Genomic DNA, 13,506 nt, shown 5'->3' on the forward strand with positions numbered 1-13,506 from the left:
AATGGATCAATCGGTTTCGTTCACAGCATAAAAAACGCAGAAAAATCGTCCACTCTCGATGGCGTATAACTAGGTAGGTCCACTCGCTGGTTCTCGCGAGTGCTGGGAGGGGTCCGGGATGGAACGTGGCTGCGGCATCTGCTGCAAGTTTCTTCCTGTGGCCCAGACCGGCCATCGAGGCAGTGAAGTTCTTCTCAGGGTTTAATCGCATATCCGCGGACTTCACTACTCTTTCCGCCCTGTCGATGAGCTCTTGCAGACCTGCTTTGGAGGAAGCGTACAAAACAAGGTCGTCAGCGAAGTCAGTGGTGTTGATTGTGCTGCCTCCAATAATAGCTTCGATTTCTAGTGGTAGCTGTGCGAGACGACGGTGAATTACACAGTTGAATAATACAGGGCAGAGGGGGGCATCCTGCCGAACACCACGCTTTGGGTAAATTAATCGCGAAACCTACCCAGATCCCTCAAGCCTTATGCTGCCTGTGGAGTACACGTTATAATGGACTCCAGCTAAGCGGGGTGCGAGACCTAGTCAAACGTCTTACTAACGTTGACAGAGACAATGAAGAGGAATCGGTGTGCTGCGCGGTGTTCGATGAGAAACGTGTCGAACAGGAGGATGTTTTCTGCGTAGCCGTCGGTCTCGATGAATCCCAGTTGGCGTGGGTTTTCCTGAACACTTTGTTTAGAAGTCTGTAACGCAGTGTTGGGGCCGGTCGCTACGTCCATAAGTTTCGGCGGCGCCCAAGGGAATAGAGAGCCGATGTTACAGCAAGGCACGGGCTTTGAACACTGAATTCGAATTCAAATTCAATTTCAAACTTAAAGTTAAAATTGAATTAAAATTCGACTTTAAATTAGAAACTGTGGGTCACTATCGCTATGTACTTCTGTTCACACTGTAGCGGTTATACTTCCATTTCTGTATAGATCTTAATACGTTGTTCTTCGTTATTTCGTCTTGGGTGCAGTTCCTCTTAATCCTCAGTTTTGCTGTTAGATACTTTGTTTTAACAAATGTTAGCTCATTTAATCCAGTTTATTCACGAGATTTTTGCATTTCCCGACGATCACAATGGCGGAAGAACCCCTCCCCCAAGACTGTTTTTTAATTGCATGGCTAGTAGGGCTACGCTTGGCCCCAGACACCACCGGATAACTATCCTAATCTACACAGAGTACTGTATTCGTCCGGCAGTAATTCATGAAACCTGGAGAGCGGAGATTCCAAGGTTTTTCAACAAAATAAGATATTCCGTTAAGATATTTTGGGGAATAGGAGGCACAGCTCTATGAGTAAGACGTAATACAAAAATCCACTCTTTGACAGCTAATCGCTGTCGATATAACTTGCAAGGCCGAGAGAGCTTGCTCTTAACGAAGAGGAGGAGAAGGAAGAAAAAACGGCGGCGATAGCAAGACGAGAAGTGTGACGGCTATTTGCATTCCTGAACACCTTCCGACAATCTGCTGGTGCTGAAACGTGCGTATAAAAGACACAAAGTCTTTTTTCTAAGGAGTAAACGCCCGTCCAGGAGATTTTTTGTGGTGGTAGAAACTGTCGCCTTGTATGAATGTGAAAAAAAATGGTTGGAGGAGCTGCCGCCATCAGCCACGGAAAACAAAATAAAGAAACAATGCCAGTACCATCACTTACGCCATCTGACAGGGAAATATGGCGATGGTAGTGCGATGATGACGATGAGACTGAAATTCATGCCGTCGTATATCGAGAACTCATAAATATTAACTAATATCTTTGCAGTAACTAACTCAAGACGTTCAAAATATGAATCTAATCGTTATAATTTTTTGATTCACGCCCTTCCGTCAAAGAAAATATGAAGAGATACTGCAAGTACAACAAGTCTCGATGTACTGGCCTGAAGGCCAACCGCTCCTGAACCATTGGTTCCTATCGGCACCCCGAAGGGTATATGTAATCTACGTCACTACCGCCCCCACTATCGGGGGGGGGTAGTCCCATGACGGACCTGGAAAAATCCGAATGCTCCGGACCGCTCGACAAACCCTTGGGAGGCGCTAGCCGGGTCGGGGCCTCCGCGACGCACTCCCCGAAGGGAGGCCGCTTGACCCCGCCCGTTGCCCGCGGGGAACCTCGAGGAGGTCCCTCCCCTGCACCCGCGTGGTGCAAGCATCCGTGCAAGGCGCCAGCTGAGACGTAATGCTCCAGCGTGGTTTGGCGAGCTTTCCCGGCTAGGTCGAGTGGGAACCCGATCTATCAGCCGAGTTGACCTGGCAAATATAGGATCGGTTATCCCACCTATCGGCCCGTACTAGCGTCGCCGGCCTTCTTATTACGGCCGGTAGGGCCGGCCCCCAACCCGCACCCGGATAAACCGAGGACACGGGACGGGTTACCCGGAGCACCTCCAGCCGTCCGGTCGAGAAGTATTCCCATGATGAGGGCCACCTTTCGCCGGTAACTCTAGGGGGAACAAGAGTGCGGTCAAACTCCGCAGAGCGAGCATCTCTCATGGTTCCCCAGTAGCCATTTACCGTTTCGTTACGGATCCATAGGGATCCGCATCCAGCCCCACCACGAGGAGGTTTACGGATGGGTCTTGGACGCGTGGGGGCTGCCCCTCCCCCACGTCGTTGCTTTTTGGAGGCCACTGCAAGTACAACAGTCGCTGCCATTGAACCCCCATACTATACAGCTCATTACACGCCTATAGCAGAGGAGTAGACACGGGTAAAATATTCTCGGTCAGCTGGGTGGGTGTATCGTTGATTTTACATGGTACTTAGTACAAAACTCAACCGAGTCCTTTGGTGGTAATTCGGCAAAAATAGTTGATTTAAGCTTTTCGTAGGAAGAAAGAGATGTCGCCTATCTTATCAGTTGAGGGAAGAAACGAAACGTAGTCAGATTAGTTTTGCATATCGAAACTGCTTTTGAATAATGTGATCAGTATTGATAATTATTTTGGTTTTCCTTTCAGCTTGAATACGATTTCAACGCGACTACTTTAGCCGTTACGGTAATTCAAGCAGAAGATCTTCCAGCGTTGGATATGGGTGGAACCTCGGATCCATACGTCAAGGTTTACTTGTTGCCGGATAAAAAGAAAAAGTTTGAGACTAAGGTCCATAGGAAGACGCTTAGTCCCGTGTTCAACGAGACCTTCACCTTTAAAGTAAGTTTACGTGTCAGAGAATTTCCAGCATTATATAATTGACTCTCAAAATAGATCATTGTTTATTTTTGTACTACTGGTTGTACAAGGTGTTAAGGAAGGCCGGAAATGATTTAAGGTGAAGTGAAACACGTCGAGGAACTTGATCGACGTCGATAAAGAAGATTTTTTTAAACGCCTACGTTGCCGACGTTCGTTTTTATATTGACAGCTGTGTCGAATTATATTGGGTATTGTACCAAATGGCATACTCCACCTGTTGTTTTCGTACAATAATTATAAAGAAATCGAAGTAAAAGTCCAGAAATCCTCTGGATTCATGCTTTCTGGGGTCCTAATTGACTGCAGAGGGACACCCTGCGCCATCTGTGATTTCCAGGTCAATTAAATTTTCACTCCGAGACCTCGTATTCCCATTGTTTTAGCATAGAAGCGCATACAACACTTTTTTTGCCTTTATCCCGTTCAAATGCGAGTTTATCGATTGCCAGAGTGTTCTAAATTGTCGTAAAATTGTCCTGACCCTTTCGTTTCTCATATCAGAGCCTTCGATAATTGTATATTGATCGAAATATGAGAGTTCGACGCCATTTTAGTTCTGGTCTGGGCTGAGTTAAAAAATTTTCTTAAAAAATCCAAATTTTGAGTCTGTCAGGACAATTCTTAGATAATCAGAAGTGATGTGTCAAAGTTTCGGACAGTTTGGTCTAAGACCCTTAAAAAAAAAGTGTTGTATTCGAATCGACTGATTTGAAGGGGGTTTCACTTCACCTTAAGGTCAGCACCTTCCTTGCAGCCTCCATATCCACATTGGAAAGTTTGAAACGATTCAGTACAACCATTTTGGAGTAAAGTTTCACGAACGAGACCTCTTTGATGCCACTTTCGTATCACCTTAAAAAAATGTCTGACGTGTACAACGTTGATAAATAATTGAATTCCGATGATTTATTCATTATATTTTTCTCCAGGGTGTTCCGTATGCTGATGCAATGAATAAAACGTTGGTCTTTGCGATCTTCGATTTCGATAGATTTTCGAAACACGACCAGATCGGTGAAGTCAAAGTACCATTGTGTCAAGTAGATCTTGCACAAACGATCGAAGAGTGGCGAGAGTTACAAAGTGTAGAGGGTGAAGGTGGCCAGGTATGTACATAGAATATTTTAAAAAGTGGAAATAAATACAGCTTGAAATAATGGTATTTTTACATAAGGAAGTCCGTCAGTGCAACCATTCTAAAAATTAAAAGTAATGTTCACAAGACACATGTGCAATCAATTGGAAAGACTTGGATAAGTGGATTGGACATGAAATTAAATAGAAATTATTCCTGATATTCTAAAATAGAATCAAAACTACGAAGCACATATTTCTCTCAGCAGCTATATATGAGCCGCTCAGTGCACACACTGATTAACTCCATAAAACAAAAAGTTGAGAAATGCGATGAAGTAATGTAGATTCTTTTTTAAAATTCCTATTATAATATAACTTCAAATGTATAATGTAGAATACATAAATACAGTTATAGTTTTCATCTAACGGTATTTAAAATTAATAAGAAAGCATAGCCAAAAAATAATCGTCTGCATTTTATATCGACAAATGTTTTTGCAGGTATTAAATTTCCTCCCCTATTCCTGTATGCCAAACCTTTTGTTCCATTATGCTTTTGTAAATTTCGTGCCCATTTATCAGGATTACGACTTCTTTTCCTTCCAATCGATGTGTTTGTTGGGGAATTTGTACCGTTGCAATCAGATGAATCCGAGAAACACGATAAACGTCTTCTTGCCCCAGACTTTCTGCTGATAAATCGTATTGAAGAATCATCACTGCTTTCCACATCCACATTGTTATTAGTTTCACTCATCTTGATTATAACGGTATAATATTTAGTTCTTTAAAAACAATCAGGGAGTAATGTTGAAAAGACCAAAAAATATGTAGTCCGTGTAATATTGGTGAAGTATACGGTAACATTCAGCGTGAGAGATCACTGTTATACTAACTACCGTCTGCATTGCGCTTCTTTCTATCTGTTTGCTGATGCGATTTTATTACTCGTATTGTTGAAAGGGGGAAAGCATCTTCGGCTGTTTAAAAAAAAAAGCGTCGATGTTCGGCCGCAACAGATAATCCAATAATACTATACTGGCAGGTATTCGTCTACGATTTACATTAGAGTATGGAGTTAATCAAAATGGCTTCTGAAATAAATTACTTATTATTCAATGCCCAAAAAAATGTTGCCGTTTAATGGTGTTAATCTCTATTAATCAGGAAAGATATTATAAATATAAAAAGTTATGACTATACCAAGTGCTTTGACACCTAAATTTAAGATTTTTCAAAAAGTGGAGTTAGTCGATGTGTGCACTGAGCGGCTCATATATTAACTAGATAAATGAATAATTTATTTACTTTAGGACAACAAACTCGGTGATATCTGCTTCTCGTTGAGATACGTACCAACGGCAGGCAAATTAACAGTGGTCATTTTGGAAGCGAAGAATCTGAAGAAGATGGACGTTGGTGGACTTTCAGATCCTTACGTGAAGATAGCTCTCATGCAAAATGGCAAGCGGTTGAAAAAGAAAAAAACGTCCATTAAGAAATGCACTCTTAATCCCTATTACAACGAATCCTTTACATTTGAGGTACCTTTCGAGCAGATACAGGTAAGTTGTATTTTCAAATTTAATTGGACGTTAATATATTTCGGTAATTAATAGTTATTATATGGCAGGTGTAGCAAAACCTGGTAAAGCCTACTTTTTTTTTTTAATTAAAAATCATATCTAGGGTCCAGTACAGCAAAAAAGTTTTATCATCTAAACCCTTTGCTTTGCGATTTTTCAAACAAATGAACGCACTTCAATTTTACGACACTTGATAGGATTTCTCGTACCCAACACTCAGTACATAGCCGACGTTATTTTTAGTTAAACATGCGGAAATAAGTTTTTAATAGTTATTATTATTGTTGTTATTATTATCATTGTCATCATCATCATCATTATTATTAATATTATTACCATTTAGTGCATACATATACATATTTAATAGCTCAATTGGGTGGCGCTCGGGTGTTGATTACATAACCATAACAGTGTTCAGAAGAGCACAATGTAAGGTTGAATCTGTACTGACAATGAGAGAAAAATCTAGTTGAATGAGCTACTTTTTAACTAGTTGTCATAGTTCCAAAATGACGCAAATACTTTTTATAATACAATTAACTTTTGATCTCAACTAGGAATTCTAGTGACGAGTACTATATTTTTTGCCTCTTGGGAAGAGTAAAATGAACTATTACGTTTACTATATTTGAATTGTATATAAATGAATATCTACATTTACTATATTTTCCTAGGAAAAATAACAAAAATTTTTACTACTTATATAGTAAAATTTCACTTTATTATTGTTAACGTAACCGATATATCAGTGTGACATTGACATTGACATCGACATTGGGACTCCAGCCCTCGGCTGTACGCCCACGCCGCCCGAGCTGCCACCCCGACCACCAGCCATCACCACGAGCTGTGTATCGTAGAAAACGCATTTAGATCGAACTATAAGTTTTTTAAATTCAATTAAATACGATTATATTCCGTTGAAGGAAGCCAGGGGATAGCGAGTCCTCTAGATATACGAGAAAAAAAACGTAATCGTAGTAAATCGACCGACCGGGACCTAGGGTGACCCGGAACGACTCGGGGCAATCCGGGTTAAACCGGATCGGAAACGTTGGATATATCCCAATCGTCGAGCGCTAGGATTGCGCCCCGTCTCCCCCAGCCATACTAAAGACACCACCGACGATCCCCGATGGTGACACTATCGACCACCACGTGGAAGAGGCCTTTCTTTTACATATAGATAACCCCCCAGGGAGTGGAGGTGTCTGTTACAGTTGCGAACCCCCCCTAGGGGGCAGCGGTAGTGTGGGGTTTGCACCCGCTAAAAACCACACGATGGCCAGCCTCGGTGTATTAGGGGAGGTTAGAGGATCGGTTACGCACCCCGACCCCTCGCGCTGTGCCCGTTGTCAGTGCTCACCTCGGGGAGAAAAATGTCCTTCTGAAATACCTTGTGTTTCGCCGGCGGGCCGGGTCCACACCACCTCGCCAGCACCTCTCGGGGGGGGGGGGGAGATCATATACAGTGGAGTCCCGAGCCCACACTCGGGACCACTGTGATTCCAGCGACCCGACCGCGGGATCCTTCTTGGAGGGGGGGACGCAGCCGGGTCGCTGCTCCTCAGGGTCGACGTGCAATGGGGACTGTTGTCCCCTACCGATCTCGGTGGCGAGGGTTGCAAATGGGACCAGGTACACGATTCTCTGGTCTCTCACCCACGCCGCTGGAGCTCCCCGAAACAGCAAGGGGGGCAGGGCGGTCACCCGAGAGGCGGCGGATGACCTGCCACACCAGGACGCCTCCCCACCCTCAGCGGGCGGGAATGGCCAACTCTCGATCCCGCTCCGTGACCCCCTTCTGCAACATGATTTGCTCACAGAAGGAGGCCACGATCTCCCAGTTCACTCTTATTGTTAGTCCGGCCTCTCGTCCCATGTCCGTCCGGCATGGTAGGACCTGCCGGGGGATAAAACCCCTGCCGGCATGACCATGGGAGTTATCGAGGCACGCAAGCCCCCTCACTACGTCAAGGTGGTGCACGCGAGGGGAACGGGGAAGCGACCTAGGGGCAGACGAAGCGCTCAGGAGACACATGCAGGAGGGGCATCTAACATCGGTACACTGCAACACTACCAAGCGAGGACATAACCCAGGGTCACACCAACCAGCCGGGCCAGGACCTAGGGACAAGCGCCGGCTCCACCCGGGGGGCATCCAAATGCCGGACCCGCGAGGATGGGGCGCCGGCTGAGACAGTAGTCCAGAATGCGCCCGCCTGTGGGGAGGGCTCCAGCTTTCTGGCGCATCTGCCGCCGACACCGACTGCTCGAACCGCAGTATACATCTAAGGGAATCCCGTTTGCGGCCTGGGAAGAGATAATGGCAACGGGGGAGCCCTTTAGAGCCGAGACGTCCCAGCGACAATCGTCGTCTTTGGAGACCGGAACCTCAGGTGGCCGCGCGATGGGAGATGCCCGAGGTTACGTCTTCCCGAACGAGCCTCAGGACCACTAGGACGGCAGGACTGCGGCGGTACTCTGAGACCAGGAGCTAGAAATTTTACCTTGACGAGGAGTCCCCCGAAGGGCCCGGCAGGCGCCCGGGGATACCACAACCCTTCGGCGCTTCGACGCGATCCGGTCACGCGCCCGCAAAACCGTCGCCGTTGCTCTGTAAGGAAAAAAGTGCGTCAAGAACTTGAATTTCGGATGCTTTCGTGCTTTTAATTGAGGCAAAAAATTCCACTAAGGGGTCACAGGCCATCATCGACCTCGGATAAAATCGTAACCCTAGACTATTTAACCCTTTCACGCCGAGCGCCGCATAGATCCACGATATGCATCCACGCCACGACCTGTGGGTACGAGCGCCGCATAGATGCGGCATTCGTGCGGCACATTTTCGGCGCGAGTTTCTGTTCAGTGACGGTACTTCGGCGGACGGGACTGCCGTAGCGAAAGGATTAAGAGGGTCTCCCGAGCCGGACTTTTTTCTTCTTCTCGACTAGCGTTGCGGCATCTTGAAGGACATTTGTGAAGTGTATTTTTGTAAGAGTTTTCGGAAACTAGGTGACGAGGCGAATTCGCGTGTCGACTACCGAAAACGCTAGTCTCCTCCGTGCCCGGGCCGTACCGGCGACCTATCTTTCGAGGGTAGTTCTTTTTTTTTCCGTTCGTGTTGTCGAACCTCGTCTCTTTTCGTCGAGTGCCACACACACCATGTCAACCTGTACCAGTGAACCCGCCCGAATTTCGGCGTGACGTGGCAGATAATCGAAACGCAAATACTTCTAAATTTAAATGAGAAACGACCAGAAACATTACACGTGAGGAGATGGATTATTCGTCGACATTTTATGGTATTTCAGCCCTTCTGAAATAAAGGAACTAAGACGGCAGCGCTGGCGGAAGACACGAATAATAGGTTTTAAACGCGCTTATTTCAATACTAATGAAACTTCAGTTAGGCGAGATATGAAATCTTATAAATGTCGTACAAACATGTAATAACAATAAATTTTATTAACAAAAATTCGGCTCGAGGTCCTTTCCGCCCCACTCCATTACGTCCTCCGTCTGCCCCAGTCATATTGAACTAAATTTTGTAATTAAATATTGTGATGGCGTTTTCCATTAAAAATATCACGTCACAACCTATAAACAAATTTTTAAACAATTCAATTTCCATGGGTGTCAGGACTTTCCTTATAGCTACCATATTCATGTTATAAACTTAGAAACGATTTGTTACACCCAATTCAGAGAAAAGTTTCATCGACGAAACTTCCATGTCGTCACTTTCACATCACTTTAAGCGGTTTCGACATGCTCGGGCTGTGACATGTTCATTATTTAAACTATTATGAACACATTTTTCATTATCTTATAACAACTTCCGAAGTTCTGAGTTTCCGAAAAGTGATATTCTCTTTAAGCGAAAGTTCATTAAATTGTATATTTTCTCATATAGGGTAAGTCCGGGATAGTTGGACCATGTTTTTTTAAAGTCATTTTTTCAGAAATTTCGCAATGTCTAGGATTTGGTATATTTTTCCATAATATGTATATATGACCTCGAACAATTGTAAATGCTTGAAAAGTGATTAGTATAGAGTTATAAACTATTTGAAAAAGGATAAGTAAATTTAATAGTCAATATACTTAGAGAATATAGGTAGTCTGATTTATATTCACGTCCATCCATCCATTCTTCCATATATCCATTTATATAGAAAGTAAAGCCCTAATAGGAGATATGGTCCGCCTATCCCAGGTTTTTTCAAGTAGGCCATCTATCCCAATTGTCGGGGATAGATGGACCAGCTTCCCGTCCAGACAAACAACGCTACCGGCATGCCATTTTAGGTTAAGATTGTACTCAAGTATACACTTGAGTTATAGAATTGATCTTACGTCGAAATCATTTAAACTAACTTAACCACATATCAAATAAATCCAGTATAAAATATTTGTCAACTCACCAAAAGAAATAAACAAAGTTTTCTTCTAAAATACGCATGAAACTCATGAGCAAAACTAAGCGTGGTTCCGTCTACTCAAGAACAACTTCAGACAACGACTGCAGCGCTGCTGTGACACCCCAGCCAAATATTCGACTAGTCCGTCTATACCGGTGGTTCATATATCCCGGACTTACCCTAGTTTAGGATATTTCATATATACTTTAAACTTGCACTTCTGCTCTTACTGGAACTTGATTGAATCTGGTGATTTAATAACTATTGAGTAATACTGCGAATGAATTTTTATCTCCTTAGAAAGTGCAGCTGGTAGTCACCGTGGTAGATTATGATCGTATTGGCACGTCTGAACCGATCGGTAAAGTGATTTTGGGCTATAATGCGAGTGGAACGGAATTAAGACATTGGTCGGACATGTTGGCATCCCCGAGACGTCCCATTGCCCAGTGGCACACGCTCAAGGATCCTGAGGATGGTGACAAGAAGGACTAAACGTGTCCACAGTTACACTAAGGTATTTATTTATTTTTACCTTCATTAATAATGCTAACAGCAAAATCTTTCGATAGTATAGAAAAGGCTGATACGCGCGTTTAAAATTCGATCGAAATTCAATTTTTAAATAAAATATTTTCTTTTAATTATTTGTGATTGCATTTATATTGAAAATACATATTTGGTTTGATTAGGTGAAGAACTTAACACTATGCCGTCCGCACGTGTAATCAAGATTCTTTTATTTGGCGCAAATAGGATCCGTGCAGATTTTTTTGCCTGTCATCGGCATTTTTTAAGGTTTTCGAGAGATCATAAACCGTCATGTTTTACTAATTCCAATAGTTCTTAATCCTGTCCCTCCATTTTCACGAAATTTCGAGGATATACGTAAATTAATGAAAGATGTTTTGGTATTATGTATGTCCACACGGAACAAAATCTCTAATATACGTACACAGAATGTTTTCATATCTATGGGATGTCTCAGTATATCAGAAGTTAAAAATATATGTTGTGACGTGGTGAATTTCAGGACACCCGTCCCATGGATTTCTATGGGCTAATTAGTTCTTTTGGCCGCCCTTTTATGACCCTAGAGTCTGGCGGTCCCCTGCCCTCCTCGCATGTGGGAGCGCCGAAACCTTATCGGGGCCGCGCCGCGGCTGCTCGTGTTACCTGTAATAGTGTGCGTCGGGTTGCGCATATCCAGGCGTTGTGCGGTGTGCGGCCGGCTCGTGCACGTCGTGTTGCCCTAGCCCTGGCGTTGGGCAACGCGGCTCGTCACAGTATATAATATGTATGTATGCCACACGTATCTGGCAAATTAATGTTCATTTCCTTAATATGCGCGCAACTTACACATATTAAGTGTCTTTTATATGTGTGATACTTCAGATACAAATATCTGTTAAATAAGGATATATTATACGTTTACTAAACGTATTTAAATGGTGAAAATGTGGATACTGCAGTAACGTGTAAAGTACGTATATGAAACATGTCAGTAAAATGATGTATATTTATGTTCATGAAATGTACGTATATTTTACATCTGTGACTGCTCAATTTTTCTTTCCTTAATATACACATATATTGAATGTCTTTTCCACGTGTAATACTTCAGATACAAATACCTGTTAAATAGAGATATGTTTACCAAACGTATTTAATTGGTAAATATATGAAATAAAAATATGCTGTAGTAATGTATGTAATATATGTATCAAACATACGAGTAAAATAATGTATATTCAAATACTTAGAATATATGTATATTTTACGTTCGTGACAGGTTAATTTGACTTCCTGTAATATGCACACAACATACATCCATTATATATCATTTTCAAGTGAAATACTTCAGATGTAAATATCTGTTAAATAGAGATATATTATACATTTACTAAACGTATTTAATTGATAAAACTTTGGATGTTTTACGAACGTATTTAATACATATAATGTACATCTAAAATCCAATATAATATTTTGGACATTCCATGAACATATATTATACATATATTTTTAACTTCTGATATACTGAAACATCCCATACATATCGAAACGTTCTATGTACGTATATTAGAGGTTTCGTTCCGTGTGGGATGAGACTTCTTTCAGACAAATGTGTTAGTAGTTCCATCACCGTATTCTTTAAGGTCTGTCCAATACCTGAGTATATTTTGAAACAAGAAACCCACTGAACACCAAACTTAACAGTTACGTAACTTAAAACTAACAAATAACATAACGTTTGTTACAATGTAATAACTTAACAGTTACGTAACATAGAGCTAACTAGTTACATGACATTTGTTACAGTGCAGTAACTTAACAGTTATGTGACATGGAGCTAACAGGTTACATAACATTTGTTACTATCATATCTATATAAATGTAGCGTAACTTTGTTACTCTTATCTTACATTATGTTACTGTCCTGATATTACTGTGTATATGCAGCACATATTTGTAACAAAACAGAACTATATCGGTGCTGTCATCTATTTTATTACATCATCGTCATTGTCATAATTCATCGTCAAATGTCATAAGATTAATATATTTCATATTTTATTTACTACTCGTATGAAAAAATGTGATTTTAATTCGTACGCGCATATACATTATCAGTCATTGTTTGCTAGTCGAATGAAATCTTAATTGTCTTTAAGTAAAATCAGACAGTTTATCATTACATAATTTCATTGAAAGTCTGATTTGTCATTTAATATCTAACTATTGTCAAGTACCAACAAATAATTAAAAATAAAAAATTATATTATTTTGGATAAAATTGCGTGATCTTTTTTATTAAATGTATGAAAAATTAATATTATTTTAAGGTAACTGAAATTATAACATTAATATAACATGTTACATAACATGTTACCTTACTGAGTGGGAAATAATAACTGACATCTAACTTCCATGTTACTTCTATGCTACATAACATGTTAGTTTCGAAAACGTAACATTTACCCAACAGTTATATAACAGTGTTCACTGAGTGGAGATCCTTCGAATTCATTTGTTATTATTCGGTAAATCAAAATCTGACCACTTTCTATTGTGATGTTCATCCGATTTCTTTGTTCCAAGTTCTGTCAACGGTTGTGTTCGCCGAGATCTTCGCACACATATTTTCGAGTCACCCGAAGATTCTGCATTACTTTGTTTTTTATATGAAGATGTAGTCTTTTATTTCTTCAGAAT

The 13,506-nt window shown here is 41.8% G+C and overlaps 1 protein-coding gene across 1 annotated transcript in view; it reads left to right on the forward strand.

The window, feature by feature from the left end:
* The window catches only part of LOC105694741 (synaptotagmin 1), a 34,599-nt gene extending 22,858 nt beyond the window's left edge, over window positions 1-11,741 (forward strand). The window contains exons 6-9 of the mRNA XM_023433318.1: window positions 2,967-3,161; window positions 4,133-4,309; window positions 5,594-5,845; window positions 10,591-11,741. Coding sequence (XP_023289086.1) covers window positions 2,967-3,161; window positions 4,133-4,309; window positions 5,594-5,845; window positions 10,591-10,785 — 819 coding nt within the window. The 3' untranslated portion in view covers window positions 10,786-11,741. The remainder of the gene's footprint in view (window positions 1-2,966; window positions 3,162-4,132; window positions 4,310-5,593; window positions 5,846-10,590) is intronic.
* Window positions 11,742-13,506: the final 1,765 nt, after the last annotated feature.

Source organism: Orussus abietinus, unplaced genomic scaffold, assembly GCF_000612105.2.
Source record: "Orussus abietinus isolate OABI.00-Male unplaced genomic scaffold, Oabi_2.0 scaffold660, whole genome shotgun sequence".
NCBI lineage: Eukaryota > Metazoa > Arthropoda > Insecta > Hymenoptera > Orussidae > Orussus > Orussus abietinus.